The sequence below is a fragment of the Corythoichthys intestinalis genome, chromosome 1 (assembly GCF_030265065.1).
Source record: "Corythoichthys intestinalis isolate RoL2023-P3 chromosome 1, ASM3026506v1, whole genome shotgun sequence".
Classification (NCBI taxonomy): domain Eukaryota; kingdom Metazoa; phylum Chordata; class Actinopteri; order Syngnathiformes; family Syngnathidae; genus Corythoichthys; species Corythoichthys intestinalis.
The window spans coordinates 12,351,791-12,378,260 of NC_080395.1; the positions used below are offsets into that span (position 1 = coordinate 12,351,791).

General features: G+C 38.6%; 2 protein-coding genes across 6 annotated transcripts; both read right to left on the reverse strand.

Annotated features, from left to right (window-relative positions):
- Positions 1-4,107: 4,107 nt before the first annotated feature.
- On the reverse strand, positions 4,108-12,428 carry LOC130918912 (gastrula zinc finger protein XlCGF8.2DB-like). 5 transcript variants are annotated; one of them, XR_009063859.1, is made up of 4 exons: positions 12,363-12,428; positions 11,977-12,096; positions 10,554-11,895; positions 8,880-10,465 (listed from the first exon to the last, which is right to left on the reverse strand). XR_009063859.1 is itself a non-coding variant. In XM_057841161.1 (3 exons), the coding sequence occupies exons 2-3, from the start codon at positions 12,031-12,033 to the stop codon at positions 4,737-4,739; spliced, it is 1,152 nt and encodes a 383-aa protein (XP_057697144.1). In that variant the 5' UTR covers positions 12,034-12,096; positions 12,363-12,428; the 3' UTR covers positions 4,108-4,736. The 5 variants fall into 5 exon arrangements, 3 of the variants coding, with proteins under 3 accessions (XP_057697144.1, XP_057697136.1, XP_057697154.1); XM_057841161.1 differs by lacking the exons at positions 8,880-10,465; positions 10,554-11,895 and adding an exon at positions 4,108-5,831; XM_057841153.1 differs by lacking the exons at positions 8,880-10,465; positions 10,554-11,895 and adding an exon at positions 4,108-5,831 and having other exon boundaries at positions 11,977-12,167; positions 12,363-12,380.
- A 9,169-nt stretch (positions 12,429-21,597) lies between these two features.
- On the reverse strand, positions 21,598-25,159 carry LOC130918829 (gastrula zinc finger protein XlCGF57.1-like). Its single transcript, XM_057840934.1, has 2 exons — positions 24,798-25,159; positions 21,598-23,314 (listed from the first exon to the last, which is right to left on the reverse strand). The coding sequence occupies exons 1-2, from the start codon at positions 24,858-24,860 to the stop codon at positions 21,923-21,925; spliced, it is 1,455 nt and encodes a 484-aa protein (XP_057696917.1). The 5' UTR covers positions 24,861-25,159; the 3' UTR covers positions 21,598-21,922.
- Between the last annotated feature and the right edge of the window lie 1,311 nt (positions 25,160-26,470).

Below are 26,470 nucleotides of genomic sequence, written 5' to 3' on the forward strand. Positions count from 1 at the left end.
CAGGCCACCTCATTATTCATGTGACTACTGAAAGAAATGGTGATTTTTCCAGAAAAGTCTATTAATGGGTCTATCGTATTCCTCGTCGAATACTCTATGAGAAAAATATAACATATATGCACCCAAAATAGTCCTAAACAATTTTATGAGCAACTTTAATACTCCTTTTAGCAAGGTTCCTTGGGTATGCGTACGTTCCCATAGCAACCGGTCCAGTTATTGTCCTACGTCACAAGCGCTGCGTATTCTGGTAGCGAGAATAGGCGTAAAGTGCGCATTTCGAGCTGAGGACGGCCAAGTGTTAAAATGTGTGCGTCCATGAACGAATGTAAGTACATTCATATGAGTAAGTAAGTAATGAGTAAAGTGCTTAGTTTTCGCCACTTTTATCACCAAGATGATCGCATGTGCACACAGCGCGCACTCGCGCCCCCCCACCTTTGTGTTAATTATACTGCGCAAGTATATATGTGTGTCACGTGACTCAGAAGGGCCCAATGTTGCTTGTTGCCTGGGGCCCCCGGGGACCCTTGCTATGCCTCTGTGGGTAGTAATGCGTTACATGTACTCCGTTACCTTTATTCTAGTAGCTTTTAGAGAAAAATGTAATTCTAAGGGTAGTTTGACTAAGCCACACTTTTTACTTTTACTTGAGTAGAATTGTGAAGAAAAAAACGCTCTTACTCCGCTACTCTGGGCGACAAAAGAGTCGTTACATTGTTTCTCTTTATTCTACATAATAGATTTATTATTTTTTATGCCAACGATGCCAAGAGTAGCTCTACCAATTTTACCAATGAGATGTTGCAACAATAACCACATGACCCAATTACCCCAATCTGACACGAGCTTGCCATTCTATGATTACGCCTGCCTGTTCAATCAATTGGCATCTTTAAAGCACCATAAAAAATGAAATATTTGTCCTCGACGTGACTCGAAAGCGCGGATTTAAATCTCTTCAAGTTTTTGGCACGGATTGACCACGGAAAACTGGAGATATGATCCTTTTAATTTCGGAATAACTATTAAGGAACGATTCACTATTCAAACTATGAAATATTTTCTCCACTAGAGAGCACTTTTGCTCTTTGGACAAATATTGCTTTTTTTTCTCTTGCTGGAATTCAATTAATTCTTTACATTTTTTTAATGTGATTATGTAATGGGTTATTGGACAGTATCATTATAAAAACGGTTCATATAGATAAGTTTGTGCTGAGAGAAAAAAAATATCATTACCATTGTTTAAAAAAATGTAATGAAAATAAGCAGTTACTCAAAATGTTACTGGCACTGGCTTCAGCAGCGGGACCTTGTGTGCACTGTAGCATTTTAATCCATGATAGCGTAATATGTTTCCGATGGTTTTCTTCGAGACTGTGGTTCCAGCTCTCTTCAGGTCATTGACCAGGTCCTGCCGTGTAGTTCTGGGCTGATCCCTCACCTTCCTCATGATCAGTGATGCCCCACGAGGTGAGATGTTGCATGGAGCCCCAGAACGAGGCAGATTGACCGTCAACTTGAACTTCTTCCATTTTCTAATAATAGCTCCAACAGTTGTTGCCTTCTCACCAAGCTGGTTGCTTATTTTCCTATAGCCCATCCCAGCCTTATGCAGGTCTATTATTTTATTCCTGATGTCCTTACACAGCTCTTTGGTCTTGGCCATTGTGGAGAGGTTGGAGTTTGTTTGTTTGAGCATGTGAACAGGTGTCTTTAATACAGGTAACAAGTCCAAACAGGTGCAGTTACTTCCGGTAATGAGTGGAGAACAGGACGGGTGCTTAAAAAATGCTGAAATATTTACTAGTTGGTAATGTATCAAGTACTTATTCCATGCAGTTAAATACAAATTTATTATTTAAAAATTATACAATTGATTTTCTGGATTTTTGTATTAGATTCCGTCCCTCACAGTTGAAGAGAACTTATGATACAAATTACAGACCTCTACATGGCTTCCAAGTGGGAAAACCAGCAAAATCGGCAGTGTATCAAATACTTGTTCTCCCCACTGTATATACATATATACACACATATATATATATATATATACATATATACACACATATATATATATATATACTGTCAAACGATTAAATTTTTTTAATTGAGTTAATCACAGCTTAAATTCGAACCATCCATAAAATATGCCATATTTTCCTGTGAATTATTGTTGGAATGGAAGGATAAGACACAAGACGGATATATACATACAACATACTGTACATAAGTACTGTATTTGTTTATTATAACAATAAACCAACAAGATGGCATTAACATTAACATTCTGTTAAAGCGATCCATGGATCGAAAGACTTGTAGTTCTTAAAAGATAAATGTAAGTACAAGTTATAGAAATTTTGTATTAAAACCCCTCTTTATGTTTTCGTTTTAATAAAATTTGTAAAATTTTCAATCAAAAAATAAACTACTAGCTCACCATTGTTGTCAATAATTACACAATGCTCATGCCCATAAAATCAGTCGCACCCAAGCGCCAGCAAAGGGTGACAAAACTCCAAAAACCACAAGTAACAAGTGGCCATGACTTATGCTGTCATTTTAATCTGTTTGTGCGGGGCATGGCCGTTAATTGCGTCAAATATTTTAACGTGATTAATTTAAAAAATTAATTACCGCCTGTTAACACGATAATTTTGACAGCCCTAATATATATATGAATATACTGCATATATATATAGGAAAGTGTATATATAAATAAATAACCTCATTTTTTGCAAAGACTTTTTGGCCACTAAGGGTGCCACCTGCCTCCCCCCACCTTCGCCCATGCATAAAGCACAATTACTCCTATTTATTCTCAAAACCTCATCCAGCATTCAAATAAACATGTTTTATTTTAATGTTTTAACAACATCTGCTTTTCATTGTAACATTTTCTCTTTTTAGTGCAACCTGCTCTTGTCCAAACCTGCTTAAATGCAGGATTGTATATACTCCACGCCTCAGTTTTTGCAGCAAAAGCTAAAATGAGCCCAAATTTCAGATTTATAAAATGACTAATCAAAGCAAAATGAACAGAAGTAGGCCGTCCGCCATTGCTGAGGTGTACTGCCCTCAGCACAGAGCAGCTAATTTTACTGTTTACATCAACTGACGCTGGGCTGCTATAGGTGTGTAAACACCCCAGTAATGGCGGCCAACCACTAGAAAGCGACGTACATAAATCTTTACTTAGATTAGGCAATGTTTCTGCGTGCTGCCATCAACTGGACGAGAGTAGAAGTGCAGCCACTGAATTGTTTATTTCCATCAAAAACACATGTGTAAAATTCGATACAGATGGATTTTGAATCGATACGAGAATTACGTGACGTAATATCGTGATATATTTCAGAATCGATTTTTTTTTGACACCCTTAAAAGCAGGTTTGAAAAGATCCACGTATTGATGTCCTGTAAACATAGGGTGAGAGGAAGGTGGAAGGGAGGAGGTTGGTTGCGAGGAAAAATAGATATGGCGGAAAACACCCAGGTGACTTGAAGTTCCGCTCTGAGACCCCCAATTTGGCCAAATTTCAGAATTGTCCGATTGCATGTGTGATACATCATTGGTAAGCTTAAAATCTCAATTTTCTGGGGATAGAAAAATTTTGGACAGGAGGGCATTTTTACAAAAAAAAAAAGTTTTTTAAACAGCAAAACCCTATCTGGAGGTGAGAGCACGCGAGAACAGAATTACAGATGCCACGACTTTAACGAGATATTATCACGTATTTACCTTGTTTCGATCCAAAAACTCCAAGTGGTATGTATCACTGAGTGTCAAGACACAGCTGTGAATGGCCACAGCTGGATTTTTGGGGGATTTTATGGGTGAAACATGGTCATATAACAAGGGTCGCGATGCAGAAATCGCAGACATCAAGGAGTGGTCGAGATTTTCTTTTTCATATATTTACCCTTTTACACGTTTTTTTTTTTCTCAATTTTTCTTTGTTTGGATCGATCATTTATCATCTAACATATCAGCGAAAATGCGGCAGTACCAAAAAAAATACAATTTCGCGATGGTTATGAGGTCAATATCCGTGACTTTTTCCAGACGCCATTTTTTTCATTGTGACGTAATTTGTTTAAAAGTTTAAAATAGGCGAGTGAATAATTTTTTAAAGTCGTTTTTTTTCTTTTTTAAACAAAATATTAGACACTAATTAATGATTCAAAGCTAAAAATGACAGGCATTTTGAATAATAAATATAATTACTTACCCTGGTTTAATGGCTGGGTTGAAACAAAAACGGTTGCGCGAGGTCTGTAAATGGGGGTTTTCAGGGTAAAACGGGCAAATTAAAAATAGTTCAGGGGCTTAATGCGCCGTTATTCTGCTATGACAGCATATAGACATATTGTCCTATCAAACACAACAGTTACAACACTTTATTTTAAACAGGAGTGCAAGAGCAGAAACTGCTTTTTCAGCCTTGTCTGTGTTTTCCGCCATATGGATGTCAAATGTTAACATTCAGAAGTAAAAAAGCAAAAAGCAGTATGTAAGTTATGGAACAATCTCAACAGAAAGACATGTAACGCAATTCATTCAATTAAAAAAAAAAGCGTAGTTGTGAAAAAGATACCTGAAAATAATTTTAACAACTTTTTTCAAAAGAGGCTCAAGGGAAACTGAATAAGGGAATTGAATGCATTTTCCACTCTAGATGCGTAGCAGGAATCAGAATTCTTTATCACATTATGCAATTCAAAGTTTTTTACCCAGTGTGGCTTCTTACGTGCACTACTAAATTTCCTTTCTGAGCGAACCGTTTAAAACAAAGTGAGCATGCAAAAGGCTTTTCTCCAGTGTGTGTGCGCTTATGTGTTTTTAAATGAGTCTTCTGAGAAAATCTTTTATCGCAAAGTGTGCAGGCAAAAGGCTTCTCTCCAGTATGTCTTCTCGTGTGTTTGTTTAAATCTCCCTTATTGGAGAATCTTTTAGCACAAAGTGTGCAGGCATAAGGCATCTCTCCGGTGTGTGTGATTGTGTGTTTGGTGAAATCTCCCTTATGGGTGAATCTTTTACCACAACACGTGCAGACAAAAGGCTTTTCTCCAGTGTGTGTTTTTGTATGATTGTTTAAACCTCCCTTCTCTGCGAATCTTTTACCACAAAGTGTGCAGGCAAAAGGCTTCTCTCCAGTGTGTGTTCTTGTGTGTATGTTTAAACCTCCCTTCTGGGGGAATCTTTTACCACAAAGTGTGCAGGCATAACGCTTCTCTCCAGTGTGTGTTGTTGTGTGTTTGTTTAAACCTCCCTTCCCGGTGAATCTTTTACCACATAGAGTGCAGGCAAAAGGCTTCTCTCCAGTGTGTACGCGCTTATGTCTATTTAAAGAAGAATTCCGAGAAAAACTTTTACCACAAAGTGTGCAGTTGAATGGTTTCCCAACCGTACATTGCTGTGTGTTTCTTTTCAATGATGACTTGTTTGAAGATTTTGAAGCATTTTGGTCAAAGTCATCCTTCTCCTCATCAGTATTAAAGTCAGAAGAATGTGACGTTATGTCGTCGCTGTCCGAAAGCGGAGCTAACAGGCTGTCCGGTTGATCTCCTTTTGTTGTCACGTGCTGAAATGAGCTGTCGCTCAAAGGGTCCGCTGCTCCGCTCGCTTCGCTTGGTCCTTGGTCTTCTTCGCTCTTCATGGTGACACCCATTGGAAACTTGGGGATTTCAACTTCCTGGTCTTCTTCTTTCATGTCGGGGTTCTCTGGCTCTGCCACCTGTTTTATGTACGACATCTCGGAGTTCTCATCCTGCTGATTCCTGGGATCATGGTGAAGATCTTCTACAGTGACATCTGTGGGACACTGGGTGACAAAAAAAATCCTGTGATTTGCTGACATCAGAGATATGGAGAGAAATACAGGTAGTCCCCGGGTTAGGACGTACCCGACTTATGCGATTTCAACTTCACAACACTGGAGTCTCTATAGTTTTTTCTTCTTTTTAAATATTGTTGACTTTTGTTTTGTCATCAATAATCCATTTATAACCGAATCGTAGCCTCTGAATCTTAATCGAATCGTTAGGTGCCCCAAGAATCTCACCTCTACCATGCATGCATTTTGAAACATTATGAAAAAAAAAATCAATGGGAGAAATTAGCCGCCACGGCATTGGCATCATAGTTCGACATATTTATGTAACCGACCGTTTTTTTTTTTTTTTTTTTGCTTTTAACCAAGAATCTAAACTGTTTTACATTGATATCTACATAAAATCAGGGATTATTCACAAGAATTGTCAACGTAAAAAAGCTCTTTGTTTCCTTTGATCAGGGCCGGCCCAGCCTATACGCAGACTATGGAGCTGCTTAGGGCCTCTGACCACTAGGGGGCCCCCAATCTGGCAATTGTTTAATTTATATTCTTTTTTGTTTACTACAGTTTGCTTTATTTGATTTTTTTTAGTTTTGATACTTGATTACAAGCTTAACAAAATAAAAGTTCCTTAACTTCTTTCTTTTCTCTTTTAGAAAAAGGTTTGGCGCTATCTACTGTAAGTACTAACAATCATTTGGGGTGAGAAGATTGAAGTATGCAGTGCAACAAAATCTTATTAATATACAAAATATGGACGTATGGCTTGGATTGCATGTATGGGTTTCACAGTACACTGTGACGAAATGGTGGGCCAAAAATATGGGCCCCTTTGCATTATTTTGCTTAGGGCCCCCAAATGGCCTGGGCCGGCCCTGCCTTTGATCAATTAAGAATGAAATTTGATCTTGACAGGAAACATTTTTTTAAATACAGTGGGACAAATAAGTATTTAGTCAACTTCTAATTGTGCAAGTTCTCCCACTTGAAAATATTAAAGAGGCCTGTAATGGTCAACATGGGTAAACCTCAACCATGAGAGACAGAATGTGGAAAAAAATAAATTTACACTTAGGATGCAGGACATAAAAATTTAAGATTTAAATTAAATATTTAGTTCTGGATTTAAACAATCAGGTCCAAAACGTCTTATTTAAAAATAAATATTTAAGTTGCTAAATAATGTTTTAAATGTGCACCAAAAAAAGGGACTCTAAACATTTTACACCACATTCTAAACATTGTGTGGCGCTAAATGTAAGAAACTGTTGTCGTAATAGGGAATGGGACGTACATTGTTTGGACACGCCTCCATGCTGATAATATACTTTACTTCCGGTCCGCCAAACTCAACGGGGATTGTAACGTGTGGTAGTGCTAAGCTAATTCCTTCGGTGTATTAGAAAGAAATTATGGGTGTGTATTGTTGTGTTACCGGGTGCAACAGCGTCTCCCACCCACGACAAAAAAGGGCAAGGAAAACTGGACTCACTTTTCACCGTTTTCCTGCATGGAGGACCAAATATCAGATCACGAAGGCACGACGGATGGCTTGGGTTGCAGCGGTTCGTCGGAAAAGCATTTCTTTTGATCATATTTCTGCTGGAATGAGAGTGTGTTCCCATCATCTCTACTCTTGTAAGTTAAACGATTTATCCACTGTTTTGGTTTCAATACGTTTTTTTTTTTTTTTTTACTGTTGTGTGACCTGTTGTGTTCCTAGGTAACGTGCGATGAAATGCTGACAACACATCCCGATTGGTCACCGTCTCTCTTCTTGAGTTATTCTGAGGTCAAGCGCACCACATCAGAGCGTTATGAGAGGTTGGAAAGGCGAAGAGTGCACGCTGAAACTTCTGTTTGCTGTGCTCTTCCAAACATGAGCCCAAGTGTTGTGAAAAGTCAATAAAATGTGAATACAAAAACATGACTTGAACAACTTCTTGACAAACTGTCAACTGCTTGTTGTTTACTTCAGCTCTTCATAATAAACAGGTGTAATAATTACAAAGTCAGGTGATTTAATTTTGTTATTCTATATGGAATATGCATTGACAATGTTTGAACAGTGTTGTAGACAAGAACTGGGACTGATAAGTTGCAATTTTTCCAATACGATATTTGAATTGACAGTTTAAAATCTTTAAATTAGTGCAAACAAGGCCCACCCTCTGACGGGGGCAGCAAATATTATTTAATAAATTATAAGTAATATACAAATACAAGATTACAATAAATGTGTCTTTGTCAAAACAGTTAAAAAAAACTATTTACTGGCCTCAGGTAAATTGCCAGACAGAATAAATGTGTGCTTTAAAGTTCTTGCTTTCCATTTTAAGTATTGCAAGTTCTCCAACACAATATTTGAACTGACAGTTTAAAATCCTATTAGTGCAAAATGGCCCACACTCTGACAGGGGGCAGCAAATATTATAATACAAAATATAAAACATTATAAAAAGCTATATACTATATAAATACAAGATCACAACAAAACCTGTCTTTTTCAAAGCAGTTTTAAAAAATTCAGTGGCCTTAGGTAAATAAAGGTGTTTAAATATGTACATTAAGAGTGTGACAATATCTCGATACATCGATATATCGCGATATTTTGCAACCCGATCGGTTATCGATATGCTCCCGCCAAGTATCGATACTTTTATTTGACATATTGGCCATACAATGGAGTATGGATGCTGTAAACTGCTCAATGTTTGTTGAGCAATCCCTTGGCGGTCCACTAGGGGCGCTCAACAGTGGCAGTTAAAGGTAAAGTGCGCACAAGTCGCCTAGAGAAGAAGAGCGGCCCCAAGTGATTGAAAAAAATAAAAAAAGCTTCGTGAGAACGGTGGAGGAAAAAGTGAGAAAAATATTGCTGAAAATCACATGTGGACACACTTTGGATTTTTCACCAACAATAAAGGAAGTAAGGTGAACAAGGACTTTGCTGAATGCAAGAATTGTCTAATAAAAGTAAGGTTCGCTGGCAGCTGGTGACTAATTGGACACTGGATTTCTAAGGAGCATTACTTGAGGTAAGAAAGTTTTGCAATGTACTAGTAATTGATTTTTTAATTTAAATGTATTATTTTTATGACATTTGGTGTTGAAAGACACAAAATCAACCAGGACCCTAAACTGGATGAAAATGAATAGCGAATAAGCATACATGAATTTACTGATTTATTTGATATTGAGAACCACTTTCCATCTAGTTTACTACATAAACTGTTATGACTGCCATTTTGATACAATAAGCTATAAAAACGGTTTGAATAGCTTCCAAGATATATAAGGTGACATGTATGATAATTAATGTAACCTACATATTAAAAATAGGTAATTAGTGCATTTTTAATTTCTATACATTCAACTCATATTTTTTTAATTCACTCAAGACTTCCAACACACACAAAAAAAATCAGGATTTCAACTCAAAAGCTTAATATTTTTTTATTTTGTTGTTTTTAAGGTGAGGAAGAATGTAACTGACTGAGTCTGACATCTCAAATGCTGAAGCAGAGCTTTTGACAACAAAGCTCATATACAAAGAAAACACCCACCAATTTTATCATTGCCCCACTCCAAGATCAACTGCTGACTGTCACTTACAACAGGGGTTTTCAACCCAGTCCTCAAGGCACACTGTGGGTCCTGGTTTTTGTTCCAGCCGATCCAGCAGAGACAGTTGAACCAATGAGGCTTCTGCTAAAACAAGCCACACCTGACTGCAATCAACTGATTGCACTTGTAAAACACCAGATTGGGGAAAAAGTGTTGTCATCTTGTTTGGTAAGAATGAAATCCTGCACCCACAGTGTGCCTTAGTGGAATAGGTTGGGGACCCCTGACTTACAACACTGTTAAAATTTTCAAAAGATTTAAAACTTAAGAAATTAAGGGTGCCATTCATCATGATTTCTACAAGAAGTATCAGTGGTTGTGGTTTGTTTCCTCTGTACAGTATGTGCAGGTACACAATTATCAGTAGATTTATATTTTACAGCAATGTTGCACTGAAAAGGTGTCACTGTTTAATAAATGATTTAAACAGTACTTTTTCGTTTCAACAATTGTATCGTAGAATATCATGTATCAAATTTCTGACCAATATATCGATATTTGCTGTATCGTGATATCGTGAGATAATCGTTATCGTGAGCCTTGTATCGCGTATCGTATCGTGAGGTGCCTTGAGGTTCCCACTCCTAATGTACATTACAGTTTTTGCATTTCTATTTTAGGTATTGCAACTTTTCCAACACTATTTGAATTCACAGTCTAAAGTCTACATTAGAGCAAACAAGAATATATTATAAAGAAATAATAGAGTATATATAATATTACAATGAAACGTGTCTTTGTCAAAGTGGTTAAAAAAAAAAAAATCACTGGCCTTAGTTAACCAGGCAGAATAAATATGTGCATTTAAGTTCTTGCATTTTCACAAGTTATAAGCCCGCAGTCCATTGACAAGAAGGGCAGACCCAGATGGCGTCTGCTGTAGGGGCTTGTTTGAGTCCGACACAAGACAAATGGAACAAATTTCTTTGTCAAATAATTCAAGAAGACAGACGGTGACCGATCGGGATGTGTTGTCAGCATTTCATATGCAGGTTTACCTAGGAACACAACAGGTTACACAACGGTAAAAAAAAAAAAAAAAAAAACTTATTGAAACCAAAACAGTGGATAAACCTTTCAACTTACAAGAGTAGAGATGACGGGAACACACTCTCATTCCAGCAGAAATATGATCAAAAGAAATGCTTTTCCGACGAACCGCTGCGACCCAAGCCATCCGTCGTGCCTTCGTGATCTGATATTTGGTCCTCCATGCAGGAAAACGGTGAAAAGCGAGTCTAGTTTTCCTTGCCCTTTTTTGTCGTGGGTGGGAGACGCTGTTGCACCCGGTAACACAACAATACACACCCATAATTTCTTTCTAATACACCGAAGGAATTAGCTTAGCACTACCACACGTTACAATCCCTGTTGAGTTTGGCGGACTGGAAGTAAAGTACAGTGGTACCTCTACATACGATCACTTCGACACACGATCTTTTCGACATCCGACGTAAAATTTGAGCCGCCATTTGTTTCTAAATCCGACGAGTTGCTCGAAATACGACGACATGACAGCACTGCAAACGAACGCACGGTGGATTTTCTTGTGTGAGAAATCAACACAGTTTTCAAAAAAAGTTGATACAGTTGGAGAAACAAGGAAAAAAGTGATGCTTACCTTTGAAATAAAGATGCAAGTTATAGAAAAATATGAGCTTGGGGTGCGCGTCCCTGAACTGGCTCAACAATACAGCTCCATGGTCCTCTTCCGACCACCGTTCGCCACTATTTATAAGTTAAGGTGACAATTATTATTGTGGTAACATTGCCAAGGAAATCGCCAGCTTCGTCACGTTTTTATCATTTATTTAAGAACTTATCCAACACAAAACGCCCATTGTCTTAAGCAGTTGACTGCTCTCAAGAAAACGAAAGTATTATCTCTACCGCACTGACCTATCTCACTGAGACGTCAGCTTCGCGGTGCGTTCAGGGACAGTAAAAACTGTCCGCCATATTAGAATCCGATTCGTTACATTATTTACAGGAATAATTATTAATTATTCTTCTTATTATTATATTATTCTGAATTATTTATTTATAAATTATGTTTTTCTATGTTTAATTGCCATTTGTAACAGTGCCAGCAGTATTTATTAAGAATTTAGTGTATGTTTTTAGGCTTTGGAACGAATTAATGGAATTATAATGTATTCCTATGGGAAAATCCTGCTCGACATACGACCATTTCGACTTACAAACAAGGTCCTGGAACGAATTAAATTCGTATGTAGAGGTACCACTGTATATTATCAGCATGGAGGCGTGTCCAAACAATGACGTAGTACGTCCCATTCCCTATTTTCAACATGTGCTGCTTTACAAACGGCGCCCCATACCAGACTGCCGTTAGGACAACATCCAGTTGTCTTTGGGTGAGCAGAGCGTGTCCATGGGTAGGCACTGCCCCCCTACTGTAACGCCCCTGGACAATCATTGATCACCATCACATCAAAACAAGTCATGTATTGCATGAAAAATACAACAACAAAGGTCATGATCTTACCCTCATTTTCTTTTGTTTTTTTTTCGTGACCTGGATTCCATCTCCTTTTTTTTCCATATCTACCCTTTGACTTGATGTTTGGGATTGCGTTGGCCTTCAGTCAGTAGTAATTTGAGGCATCTTCAAGTCAAGTCGAGAAGGGTCTTGTATAATTAAATGTAATCACTCTCAAGTTAACCGATCTACTTTTCCTGAAAACCAAGTTTGCAAATTGGAAGCGGGCAAGTGGCGTTAAACCAAAACAATCGGAATACATTAACGTGCCTTAGCTAGCGAGCTAAACTAAACTAAGGTAAGGCTGGGAGCTTCAACATGAAGCCAAACGGCTCCCACTGTGCTTTAAAATGGAACTCTTTAGTCCACTAAATTGTTAATTCGGTACTTACCCGATGATATTGTTTTGAAGGAGCTCGTTTGGTTAGGAGAACAATGACAGTACACCAACGTATTGCATAACCCGGATGGGTAAACAAAGTTGCGTCAAGTGAACCGGAAGTAGAAATGTGCTGAAACTTCAGTGTTAAAGCGTTTGGAAGTTCCATCACTACTTTACATCACTGGAGTCCAAAAATATTCAGTAAATATGATCAACATATACAAATTCCAGTCATCACTGTCAATAACTCAATTTGAAGACACAGAATTTAAATAATTCGTAAATGTATACATTGACTTTATCCAATTTACTGTACTTCTTCCGCTGCACTTCTTCCATCAAAGAACTCGCTTCATTTTTAAGCATTGAATCTTCTCAGGCTCATTTAATTTCGCGTTTTTTTCTCCGCTAATCATTCCTAAAGTACGAAAGAAGAACAATGTTAGGAAGAACTACATCGAGGCGAAGAGAAAGAACGGCCAGTAGAGGTCGCTGTAGGCAAGAAGCCGCCACATGAAGCAGGTTGTTTCACATGACTTTGATAAATAAAACATATACTGTAATTGCTTATACAATTTAAAAAAAATTCTTTATTCATGTTTTTTTTTTTTTTAAATAATTATATGCTATGAATGAATTTATAAATTAATATAATGTCATTAAAAACTGAATTAACAAATTGAAAACACAAACAGAAATACAGATTAGCTATGTCCCCAAGTGACACAAAACTGCAATTTCAATTAAAAAATATATATATTTCAATGTTTATTTATTTCAACATTTATTTACATTTTTATTTGTTTGTTTGACCATTTATTTATTCCAATATATTCATTTATTTCAACATTTAATTCAATTATTTCATTATTAATTTCATTTTTTATCTATTTCACTTTTTCTCACCATTCATTTAAAAATTCCAACATATATTTACTTCAGCATTTATTTATTTAGTTCAATTATTTATTTATTTCATTACTGATTTACTTCATTACTTATTTCACTTTTTTATTTATGTATTTCTTGCGCTCTCGTTCCCCTTGTAGCTGCATGAAATTATTTTATCTGTCATTGGCCCATCAAACTCGGCGGGCAGGCGTGAACTAGACGGGGTTTGAGTTGAACGAGTTAAGCTACATGGCTCTGGAGTGAAGCTTGTGGTCCTTCCTTCCCAACATGGCAACGATTGTTGATGTTCTAAATGAGCTTTTTCGGGATATCGGACATGTTAGACCAAGCAGAACACGTTGACGCAGGAAATTCGGACCCTGACCACGTGGCTTGAAACACAGCGTTTATTTTTTTCAGCATCGTGTTCATATATATATATATATATATATATATGTGTGTATATATATATATATATGTATATATATATATATATATATACATACATATATATATATATATATTAGGGCTGTCAAAATTATCGCGTTAACGCGCGGTAATTAATTTTTTAAATTAATCACGTAAAAATATTTGACGCAATTAACGCACATGTCCCGCTCAGACAGTATTCTGCCTTTTGGTAAGTTTTACAGCAAGGTTTTTGTGCTGTCTAACAGCGAACTCTTGTGGTCGCTTTGCGACATGGTTTATTGCTTACTTGCCAGTTCAATATGGCTGCACGACGTCTCGGGCTGACGCCTACGTGGTAATGTTGTGCTTATATGATCCTTGGACAAGATTTGTCCGTAATTATGGTTGTTGTAAAGAATGTACATATTATGTTAGTAAGCGAAATGTTATATTTTTTGTATGAGACGCTTTTTGTTTATGTTTAGTGAACCTGTATGTCCTGATATGTGAAATTATGGATGTTGTTATTATTATTAGCAGCAGAGTGCGCTATGTGTTTGTATTTGTGTTGAGTGTTGACGGGAGGAGTTTCTGGATAGAGACTTCCGGGATGTCGGTAAAAAAGAGAAAACCAGGCCTAGCGAGGTTGTTGGCTAATAAATGAGAGCACCAGCTCTTTCGTTCATTACTCGACTTAGTGTCATTTATAATGAACAACACATGGTACCAGGAGTGAAAATTTTGGCTCATTCGACGGTTTTTGTGCAATATGGAGACGTTACGGCCACCAGAAGGTTTGAAGCTCGTGGGTAACGTGGATGGCAACTGGCGGTCCTTCAAGCAACAGTTTGAGCTGTATCTTGCCGCTTTGGGATTGGAATCTGCTTCCGACGCCAGGAAAATTGCTCTTCTGCTCACCGTTGCTGGTCCACAGGCTATAGAAGTCTTCAACACGTTTGAATTTGAACATGAGGACGACGTGAGGAAGTATGATAAGGTGTTGGAAAAATTTGACACGCACTGCTCTCCGCAGAAAAACACTGTGTATGAAAGGTACGTGTTCCGATTGCGTGTTCAACGTCCTGAAGAGACTTTCGACAGCTTTATCACTGATTTGAGGCTAAAGGCACAGTCTTGTGAATTCGGGGACTTGAAAGACTCCATGATCCGTGATCAGATCGTGTATGGCATTCACGACAAGCGGATGAGAGAAAGGCTTCTCAGGGAGGCCAAGCTGACTTTAATGGAAGCTGAGAGAATGTGCCATGCAAACGAGTTAGCACAGCAACACGTGAAGACATTTAATGAGCCAAGTGTCGCTGCAGCTCATGAAAACTTGAAAGTAGCTGTAGTCAAAAGCAAAGTGAAGAGGAATGAAGTACAACACAAAAATACAGATAATGTTAAGTACTCCTGCAAACGTTGTGGTAACAAACATGAGCCCAGACAGTGCCCTGCATATGGCAAAAAGTGTGCAAAATGCAATGGAATGAATCATTTTGCAAAGCATTGTCTAACAAAAGGCAAGTCCAAGTCAGTGTGCAGAATTGAAGAAACTGACCTAAGTGAAACTTTTTTTGTGGGCATGGTATCAGGTGACAACATAAATTCAGATACTGAAACGTGGATTGTGTCACTCCCAGTGAACGGAGCACTTGTTCCATTGAGGATCGATACAGGGGCTCAAGCTAACCTGATCAGCATGTCAGAAATTCATGCAATGAAAATAAAACCTAAAATTATCAACAAAAGGGTGCATCTTAAGGACTATAATGGAACGGACATTGAAAGCAGAGGTCAGTGCAGACTTAGAGTGACAGTGAAAAATAAAGTATATAATATACTGTTCACCATCGTTCCTGAGGGCCGTGAGTCACTGCTTGGTGGGGCCACCTCAAAGAAACTCAACTTGGTGAGAAGAATATATCAGGTCAGCCACCTGCCAAATGCACAAGCACTTGACTCAATTGTACAGCAGTTTCAAGACGTATTCAAAGGCTTAGGATGTCTACCATACACCTACAAAATACAACTGAAAGAGCATGCATCACCAGTAATTCATGCACCAAGGAGAGTTCCAGCGCCACTTCGTGACCGCCTAAAAAAGGAACTGGACAGAATGTGTCAATTACAAGTCATAACAAAAGTGGAGGAGCCAACAGAGTGGGTCAACTCAATGGTATGTGTAGACAAGAAGAACAGTAACAAGGAACTAAGAATATGCATGGACCCTGGTGACTTAAACAAAAACATCAAACGGGAGCATTACCAAATTCCAAAACGTGAGGAGATTGCAAGTGAGATGGCTGGAGCCAAATACTTCTCAAAGCTGGATGCTGCTCAAGGTTTCTGGCAAATAAAGCTTGATGAAGAAAGCTCCAGGTACTGTACTTTTAACACTCCTTTTGGAAGGTACAGGTTCTTGAGAATGCCGTTTGGAATAATTTCAGCTTCGGAGATATTTCATCGTGCGATGGATAATATGCTGGAAGGACTGGAGGGAGTTCGTTGTTATGTAGATGACGTGATCATCTGGGGCTCCACTCTGTCAGAGCATAATGAAAGACTTGCCAAAGTTCTCCAAAGGGTTTGTGAAAATGGACTAAAATTGAATCGTCCTAAATGCCAATTTGGTGTTCAAGAAATAACATTTCTTGGAGACAAGCTTTCTGGGAAAGGCATTGAGCCAGATGAGAAAAAGATCAAGGCCATTTTAAGTATGCCGCCACCTACAGATAAAAAAGGTGTTCTCAGGATAATGGGTATGATCAACTTCATTGGAAAGTTCATACCAAATCTTTCAGTAAAAACATCTGCAATGAGAGAGCTGCTTCAAGACTCGACAGATTTCAAGTGGACAAACAGGCACGAGCAAGAATGGAACATCTTAAAAACATCACTCACAACTGCGCCTGTATTAACGTATTATGATCCAACCAAAAGACTCAAGATTTCAACTGATGCATCAAAAGATGGACTAGGTGCTGTTTTGTTGCAAGCAGACGGTGAAGACTGGAAACCAGTTGCGTATGCGTCTCGGTCCATGACAAAAACTGAGATGAAATATGCACAAATTGAAAAAGAATGCCTTGGGCTGACCTATGGGTTGAGCATTTTTCATTGCTATGTTTATGGCTTGCCTATCTTCCTAGTTGAAACAGATCATCGTCCACTGGTGTCCATCATAAAAAAGAACCTGAGTGACATGTCACCACGAATTCAGCGCCTCATCATGAAGCTGCAGAGGTATGATTTTGAATTGATTTATACGCCTGGCAAACATTTGGTGATTGCAGATGCGCTATCACGAGCGCCAGAAATGACTCACGAAGGTTCAACAGAAGAAGAGGTAAAGCAACATGTAAACCTAATTGTTGAATCCTTACCAGTGTCAGACTTCAAGTCAAAACAAATCATAGAAGAAACAATCAAAGACAAAGAACTGCAAACAGTGATTGCACACATCCAACATGGTTGGCCAAGAGGATCATGTCCCACATATTATCACATTCGTTCCGAGCTCAGTGTAGCACATGGGCTGCTCCTGAGAGACAAAAGGATTGTGATTCCTCATGTGATGAGAATGGACATTCTACACAGAATACACGAGGGACATTTGGGTATAGAAAAATGCAAGAGACGAGCCAGAGATGCTGTCTATTGGCCAGGTATCAATAAGGACATTGAAACTCTCATTGGAAAATGCGAAACATGTCAAAAGTTCCAGAACAAGCAAGCAAGGGAACCCATGTTGATTCCTGACCTACCTACTTCACCTTGGGAGAAAGTGGGAACTGATTTGTTTCATTATAATGGAAAAGACTATGTGTTGATGATTGACTATTACTCCAATTTTCCTGAGATTGCTTTGCTCACTAACACTACTGCAACTAATGTCATTACACATGTGAAATCCATTTTTGCTAGACATGGGATACCGGAGACTGTGGTTAGTGACAATGGTCCATGTTACAACTGCAAAGAGTGGCAGCAGTTCGCGATGCAGTATGGTTTTCGCCATGTCACCTCCAGTCCTCAGCATCCACAAGCCAATGGAAAAGCTGAAAAAGGTGTGCATATCGTCAAGCAGCTTCTAAAGAAGAGCACTGACAGCAAATCGGATCCTTATCTTGCTCTTTTGAGTTACCGGACCGCACCTCTTGAGTGTGGTAGATCTCCTGCTGAGCTGTTGATGAATCGAAAAGTGCGCACAACCTTACCCTGTCACACAGAGATGAATCAGGATGAGGAGATGTTAGCAAAATTGGAGAATGTAAAGAGAAAGCAAAAGCATCATTATGACAAAGCAACCAAGACGCTTTCACAGCTTGCCAAAGATGATGTTGTGAGAATTCAGGATCAAGATTCTTGGAATAGAAAGGCAACTGTTCTTCAGGAAGTTGGACCAAGGTCATATGAAGTGAAGACAGAGGATGGAACTGTTCTCAGGAGGAACCGCCGCAGTCTTCTGAAAACCAAGGAAAATTTCCAAGAGACTAGTGACGACGATGCACTGCATGAAGATGCTGCATTACCTCAAAATGCAGTGCCTGACATCAAATCTGATGGACATGGACAGTTGAATGACATTGCCTTGCCTTTAAGAAGATCTGCACGTAATATCAAGAAGCCTGTTAAACTTGATTTGTGAATGTATTATATTTTGTGTTTTAAAAAAAAAAAAAAAATGATTGCAGTATTACTTCTAAAGAAAGGGGGATGTCCTGATATGTGAAATTATGGATGTTGTTATTATTATTAGCAGCAGAGTGCGCTATGTGTTTGTATTTGTGTTGAGTGTTGACGGGAGGAGTTTCTGGATAGAGACTTCCGGGATGTCGGTAAAAAAGAGAAAACCAGGCCTAGCGAGGTTGTTGGCTAATAAATGAGAGCACCAGCTCTTTCGTTCATTACTCGACTTAGTGTCATTTATAATGAACAACACACTGTATAGCGTGCTAAGCTAACGTTGTTGCTAATGCAATGCTTGTGTACTTTTTTTTTGTAGTTTTACGACGGTCTAAAGAGGACAATGGTTTGAGGCCATTTTATTAATAAATCAGATGAAAAAGGAAGAAGTCTGATTATTAAGGCGTCGTTCACTAGCTTTGGAAAAAGTAGACGCTTCGGAGTGAGGACAGCATAGACAGATTTAAATGACAGTAGAGTGAAATGCCCACTACAGTCTTTATGTACTGCATGTTGAATGTATATATCCATCTTGTGTCTTATCTTTCCATTCCAACAATAATTTACAGAAAAATATGGCATATTTTATAGACAGTTTGAATTGCGATTAATTGCGATTAATTACGATTAATTTTTAAGCTGTAGTTAACTCGATTAAAAATTTCAATCATTTGACAGCCCTAATATATATATAAAGGGTGCAACGGTACATGTATTTGTATTGAACCGTTTCGGTACATGGTGCTCTGTTCGGAACGGAGGCGTATGAACGAGCTTCTGACGTAATGTAACCCTTACTTTTCGAGGCTGTGAGTCGATCGGGTTACAGTTTCTTTGTGTAGATCATATTTACTCCGTCTTCTCAACGATAATGAGGACCAACACGGTAGACAGTATAACCCAGAAACGTCAACGGCGCGACAACGTGGCCGCCGCGAGGACGCAGTGAAACGCGGGCGTTAAAGTCAATCAGCCTATGCACACCAGTCGCACGACGCACGCGAAAAGAACGTCTGTGATTATTATTTGACGCGAGGCGCGACCCTCCTGCGTCAATACTACTACCGGTAGCTAGGATCGGGCAAACCGGAAGTCCCTCGTGTAAAAATACGGTGGATCCGGTCGATTTTCAAACTAATATGCAATCGTAACCCACTTTTTAAGTCCATCAGATCTCTTGAGTGGTTGCTCGGGGCACAGTTGACTTTGTCTTTGACAGTTGTCTTTGCTGAGTTACTGCTGTCTTCTCTGCTATAATAATAACCAACACGGCCCCGTGTTCAATACAAAACACTCCTACCACAACAAAACAAGTAGGAACAAATATTCACATAGGAACTAAAGTTATACAACATAAAATATACAATATAAATGAATACTAGATCACATTTGTAAAATATAAACACATAATAAAATAAATAATAGCTCATTTGAATAAAATAAATTGAAATGAGCAAAAACAACTGTAATTAAATAAAAATAATACACAGATCCTGCTTACACAATTAAATTTATTAATTTCTGTGTGGCGCTTTAACTCAAGAAAATCTACCAATAAAGCTTTTGAAAACTGTTCATAAGAAAAAAAAAATGATTCATTGAGGCATTTCATTTGTAAAATACATGTTAAAATCTTTGTCATTGGGATTGCTTTTCTCTTTAGCACAGGACCTCTTTTTTCTTCTTTCTTTCAGAAAGAAAGCTGACCAATACGCGGGGTCTGAAAGGCAAATTGTTGTTGGATTATCTTTAAATACCCGCTACTTTTTGAGCAGAATTCTAGCTTTGTATAGGCTAATGTTCCTATTGTTGAAAGCACAAAGGTGTGTAATAAACAACTAGCACATTTATATTTTGCATTTTGTTTTCTTACTGTACCGAAAAGTACGTTGGCGGAGAGGTGTCAGGCGAAATGCAAAGTCCAAACACTTTGCGAATAGGAAAAGCACGAACCCCAATTGCAAACGCTTTGCAAAAGAAAAAAAGCACGAATGCAAACTGCCACAACACGATCCCCAATTTCTAAAGCGCGATTTTAAATTGGCAAAAGCACGAACCCCAATTGCCACAACACGACAGCAAATGGCTCGCAGCACTAATGCAAATTGCCACAACACAATCCCCAAATCCTAGAGTGCGATTGCAAATTGGCAAAAGCACGAACCCCAATTGCCACAACACGACAGTATACGACTCGCAGCACGACCGCAAAAGGCTCGCAAGACAATTGCAAAGACGATGACCCAGAAGTTAAATAAATAATAAATAAGATGACACTTTGCTATATGTGCTTTGTGACCATCTCTATGGGCCTCCATAAAGTTGCCCCCCCCGACACAAATTTATATAAAAATGATGTTAATCGTTTGTGCTGCAACGGTTTTGTAGATACCGAATTATGCTTTCATTGAGATTTTAATTTCGAGTGGGGACGTCACTCGTAGCTTTTTCTTAGCTTAGCTCCCGCAGCTAATGGGGGGTACCAACTCTCTCAATAACAGAGGGGTGTCCTACAAAGTAGCACGAACAGAGCACAGAAAAATTTGAGTCAATTTTTCCGTAAATTGGAGGGCTTGAGATATTAATTTCGAGTGATGACGTCCCTCTAAGCACCTCATTTACAGCAAAATAGTTCCGAATTGTTGCCATTCGTTTGTGGTAGTTGTTAGGACACCCCTTTGTTATTGAGAGAGTTGGTACGCTCCATTAGCTGCGGGTAGCTAAGCTAAGAAAAAGCTACGAGTGACGTCCCCACTCGAAATTAATATCTCAATAAAAGCATAATACTGTATCTACAAAACCGTCGCAGCACAAATGATTAACATCATTTTTATATAAATTTGCGTCTGGGGCGGGGGGCAACTTTACGGAGGCCCGTAGAGATGGTCACAAAGCACAAATAGCAAAGTGTCATCTTATTTATTTAACTTCTGGGTCATTGTCTTTGCAATTGTCTTGCGAGCCTTTTGCGGTCGTGCTGCGAGCCGTATACTGTCGTGTTGTGGCAATTGGCGTTCGTACTTTTGCCAATTTGCAATCGCGTTCTAGGAATTGGGGATTGTGTTGTGGCAATTTGCATTCGTGCTGCGAGCCCTTTGCTGCCGTGTTGTGGTAATTGGGGTTCGTGTTGTTGCCAATTTGCGATTGCGTTTTAGGAATTGGGGATCGTGTTGTGGCAGTTTGCATTCGTGCTTTTTTTCTTTTGCAAAGCGTTTGCAATTGGGTTCGTGATTTTCCTATTCGCAAAGTGTTTGGACTTTGCATTTCGCCTGACATCTCTCGGCCACCGTAGAAAATGAACCGAGCCGTGACCTCAAAACCGAGGTACGTACCGAACCGAGATTTTGTGTACCGTTACACCCCTAATGTGTATACGATAGTTGTAAAAAAAGAAAAGCACCTGAAAAATTATTTCAACAACTTTTTCAAAAGAGGCTCATGGGAAACTGAATAATGAAATTGAAATGCTTTTTCCACTGTAAATGCAGGAATCAGAATATTTTGTCACACGCTATAATTTTAAGGTTTTTACTCAGTGTGGCTTCTTGCGTGGATTACTAAATTTCCTTTCTGAGCGAATCATTTACCACAAGGTGAGCATGCAAAAGGCTTTTCTCCGGTGTGTGTGCGCTTATGTATTCCTAAATCAGTCTTCTGAGAAAAATTTTTATCGCAAAGGGTGCAGGCAAAAGGCTTCGCTCCAGAGTGTGTTTTTGTGTGAATATTTAAATTTGCCTTCTTGGAGTATTTTTTATCACAAAGTGTGCAGGCATAAGGCTTCTCTTCAGCGTGTGTTCTTGTGTGTTTCTTTAAAATTCCCTTCTCGGTGAATCTTTTACCGCAAAGTGTGCAGGCAAAAGGCTTCTCTCCGGTGTGTGTACGCTTATGCCTTTCTAAATCACTCTTAAAATTAAATCTCTTGTTGCAAATTGTGCAGGCAAAAGGCTTCTCTCCAGTGTGGTTTCTGGTATGTCTGTTTAAACGTCCCTTGTAGATGAATCGTTTATCACACAGTGTGCAGGCAAAAGGCTTTTCTCCAGTGTGGATACGCTTATGCCTTTCTAACTCAGTCTTCTCAGTGAATCTTTTACCACAAAGTGAGCAGACAAATGGCTTTTCTCCAGTGTGTGTACGCCTATGCCTTTCTAAATCAGTCTTCTGAATGAATCTTTTACCACAAAGTGTGCAGGCGAAAGGCTTCTCTCCAGTGTGGTTTCTGGTATGTCTGTTTAAACGTCCCTTCTCGATAAATCTTTTACCACAAAGTGTGCAGGCAAAAGGCTTCTCTCCAGTGTGTGTGCTTGTGTGTTTGTTTAAAACTCCCTTCTCAGTGAATCTTTTACCGCAAAGTGTGCAGGCAAAAGGCTTCTCTCCAGTGTGTGTAGGCTTATGTCTTTCTAAATGAGTCTTCCTAGAATACCTTTTACCACAAAGTGTGCAGGCGAAAGGCTTCTCTCCAGTGTGTCTGCTCGTGTGTTTGTTTAAACCTTTCTTATCGATGAATCTTTTACCGCAAAGTGTGCAAGTGAAAGGTTTCCCAACCACGCATTCCTTTGTGTCTTTTTTCAGTAATGACTTGTCTGAAGATTTCGAAGCATTTTGGTCAAAGTCATCCTCCTCCTCATCATTATTAAAGTCAGAAGAATGTGACGTTATGTCGTCGCTGTCTGAAAGCGGAGCTAAGAGGCCGTCCGGTTTCTCTCCTTTTGTTGTCACGTGCTGAAATGAGCTGTCGCTCAAAGGGTTCGCTACTCCGCTCTCTTCGCTTGGTCCTTCGTCTTCTTCGCTCTTCACACCGACACTCACTGGAAATTTGGGGATTCCAACTTCCTGGTCTTCTTCTTTAATGTCGGGGGTCTCTGGTTCTGCCTCCTGTTTGATGCACGGCATCTCGGACTCCTCTTCCTGTTTAACGTGGAGGGGATCGTGCTTCTCATGGTGAAGATCTTCTACAGTGACATCTGTGGGACACTGGGTGAGAAAAAACAATCCCGTGATTTGCTGACATCAGAGATATGGAGAGAAATACAGGTAGTCCCCGGGTTAGGACGTACCCGACTTATGTGATTTCAATTTCACGACACTGGAGTCTCTATAGTTTTTTTTTTCTTTTAAATATTGTTGACTTTTGTTTTGTCATCAATAATCCATTTATAACCAAATCGTAGCCTCTGAATTGTAATCGAATCGTTAGGTGCCCCAAGATTCTCACCTCTACCATGCATGCATTTTGAAACGTTATGAAAAAAAAATCAATGGGAGAAATTAACCGCCACGGCGTTGGCGTCATAGTTCGACATATTTATGTAACTGACCCGTTTTTTTTTGTGTTTTTTTTTTGTGCTTTTTACCATGAATCTAGACTGTTTTACATTGATATATATATATATAAAATCAGGGATGTAAGCATTTATTCACAACAATTGTCAACGTAAAAAGCTTTTTATTTTCCTAAGGCGGTCGCCACATACAGTGGGGCAAATAAGTATTTAGTCAACCTCTAATTGTGCAAGTTCTCCCACTTGAAAATATTAGAGAGGCCTGTAATTGTCAACATGGGTAAACCTCAACCGTGAGAGTCAGAATGTGGAAAAAATTTTTTACATGAAGTGGTACAAGCACATGGTTTTCACTAGGTATAGGGAAGAGGAAGGGGTTAAATTATAGGGGGTATTCACATATCTGTTATTGGCCAAGTCCTGTTTATTTTTGTTTATCTTGCATCTTATGTATATGGTTATTTTGTTTATTTCATTGTTAATATGACGACTAGTTACATAGGGCGGACAGATATAATTAAGGAATAGAAATTGGGGGTAGGTTTTAATAAGCAAATGCTTCATCCTACTCCTTTTTGGACACAATAAATAAATTCTGATCTTGTTTATTATTATCACTATTATTATTGTCTTAACTATTGCTTCTGTTATCTCGAGAATATCATTGGTTCTGTCTGATTTTTAAAAAATTTGATTTTTTTTTTTTTTTTTTTTTTGTGTCTATTATTCTTACTTTTTTCTCATGTCCAAATAAAGCATTCATTCAACATTTAGGATGCAGGACATAAAAATTTAAGATTTAAATTACATATTTAGTTCTAAATTTACAATCAGGTCCAAAACGTCTTATTTAAAAATAAATATTTAAGTTGCTAAGTAATGTTTTAAATGTGCAAAAAAATGTGACTCTAAACATTTTACACCACATTTTAAACACTGTGTGGCGCTTAATGTGAGAAAATGTTGTCGTAATTTTCAGCATGCGCTGCTTTACAAACGGCGCCCCATACCAGACTGCCGTTAGTACTACATCCAGTTTTCTTTGGGTGGGCAGAGCGTGTCCATGGGTGGGCGCTGCCCCCTACTGTAACGCCCCTGGACAATCATTGATCACCATCACATCAAAACAAGTCATGTAGTGCATGAAAATACAACAACAAAGGTCATGATCGTACCCTCATTTTCTTTAGTTTTTTAGTTGTTCGTCGTGACCTGGATTTCCTCTCCTCATTTTCCATGCCTACCCTTTGCGTTGGCCTTCAGTCAGTAGTAATTTGAGGCATCTTCAAGACAAGTCGAGAAGGGTCTTATATAATTAAATGTAATCATTCTCAAGTTAACCGATCTACTTTTCCTGAAAACCAGGTTTGCAAATTCGAAGTGGGCAAGTGGCGTTAAACCAAAACAATCGGAATACATTAACGTGTCTTAGCTAGCGAGCTAAACTCAACTAAGGTAAGGCTGCGAAGCTTCAACATGAAGTCAAACGGCTTCCACTGTGCTTTAAAATGGGACTCTTTAGTCCACTAAATTGTTACTTCGGTACTTACCCGATGACATTGTTTTGAAGGAGCTCGTTTGGTTAGGAGAACAGTACACCAAAGTACTGCAGAGTGAACCGGAAGTAGAAACGTACTGAAACTTCAGTGTTGAAGCGTTTGGAAGTTCCATAACTACTGTACATCACTGGAGTCACTTCTTCTATCAAACAACTCGCTTAATTCTTAAGCATTGAAGCTTCTCAGGCTCAAATAATTTCGCTTTTTTTCCTCCGCTAACCATGAAACCTAATTATTCCTAAAGTACGAAAGAAGAACACTAAGGAAGAACTACATCGAAGCGAGAAGGAACGGCCAAGAGAGGTCGCTGTAGGCAAGAAGCCTCCACACAAAGCAGGTTGTTTCACATGACTTTGATAAATAAAACATACTGGAATTGCTTGTATAATTAAAAAAACAACAACCCTTTACTCATGTTTATTTTTAAAGAATAATTATATGCTATGAATGAATTGATAAATACAATGTCATTAAAAACTGAATTAACAAACTGAAAACACAACCAGAAATACACATTACTAAATAAACGACTACTTCAGTATCAAGTTAACAGTTCAAAACAGTAAATAAAATACTCAAGTCCCCATTTTGTATCAGCAGCTGTAAACTACATTCAATCAATGTTGTGAATGAACCGTTAAAGTTGTTAAAATTGCTCCCATTATTCCATAATTTCCCTTTTGTCTGCTTTAGACATGTGAAAGTTTTAAAACTGTTTTAAAGATTTTGCCGATTTAGGAGTATTTTAGATAAAAAGTTAATTAGGTTCGCTACAACAGAGCCTTCTAGAGAAGTCTCCTGCTTTAAGATGACGCTGGTCACTAACACCGGCATGTCTGTCATTGCGCATTTAGTTTTCAATACATGTGCTGCTAACGCCATTGAGTCTGTCATTTTGCATCTAGTTCTACATACATATGATATATATTACCTACCCTAGCATGATGTGGACGTAGTTTGTAGTGGCTGTCGGCAGCAGTCAGGTATTATTCTTTTTTTATCTCGCGGCATGAGTTGAACCGGAGCTGTGAGTTGAGCTTTGTCATTACCCGTGTAATGACAAGCATGATGTTTACTCTCGGGACGCAATGCAGTCCGTTCCTCATTGAGTCCTGAAGACCACGATGACGGTGTTTTAGTTCTGCTTTACTTGACATATTTCCATAATCGGAATTTGGATGTTTGTGAATCGTTCTCGACTCTTGCACGGCCGAATCGCGAATAATCTAAGAAGCGCAAATTTTGCACACCTCTAATAACTGATGCTATAACAATGTAACGATATACTG

What these genes read in the sequence shown, in the direction of transcription:
- LOC130918912 (XM_057841161.1), bottom strand. Translation starts at nt 12,033, where the DNA reads ATGGAAAAAAAAGGAGATGGAATCCAGGTCACGAAAAAAAAACAAAAG. An exon ending in AAAAACAAAAGAAAATGAGG is followed by an intron (nt 5,832 to 11,976) that starts GTAAGATCATGA and finishes TTTGTCACCCAG; the next exon opens with TGTCCCACAGATGTCACTGT.
- LOC130918829 (XM_057840934.1), bottom strand. Translation starts at nt 24,860, where the DNA reads ATGGAAAATGAGGAGAGGAAATCCAGGTCACGACGAACAACTAAAAAA. An exon ending in AAAAACTAAAGAAAATGAGG is followed by an intron (nt 23,315 to 24,797) that starts GTACGATCATGA and finishes TTTCTCACCCAG; the next exon opens with TGTCCCACAGATGTCACTGT.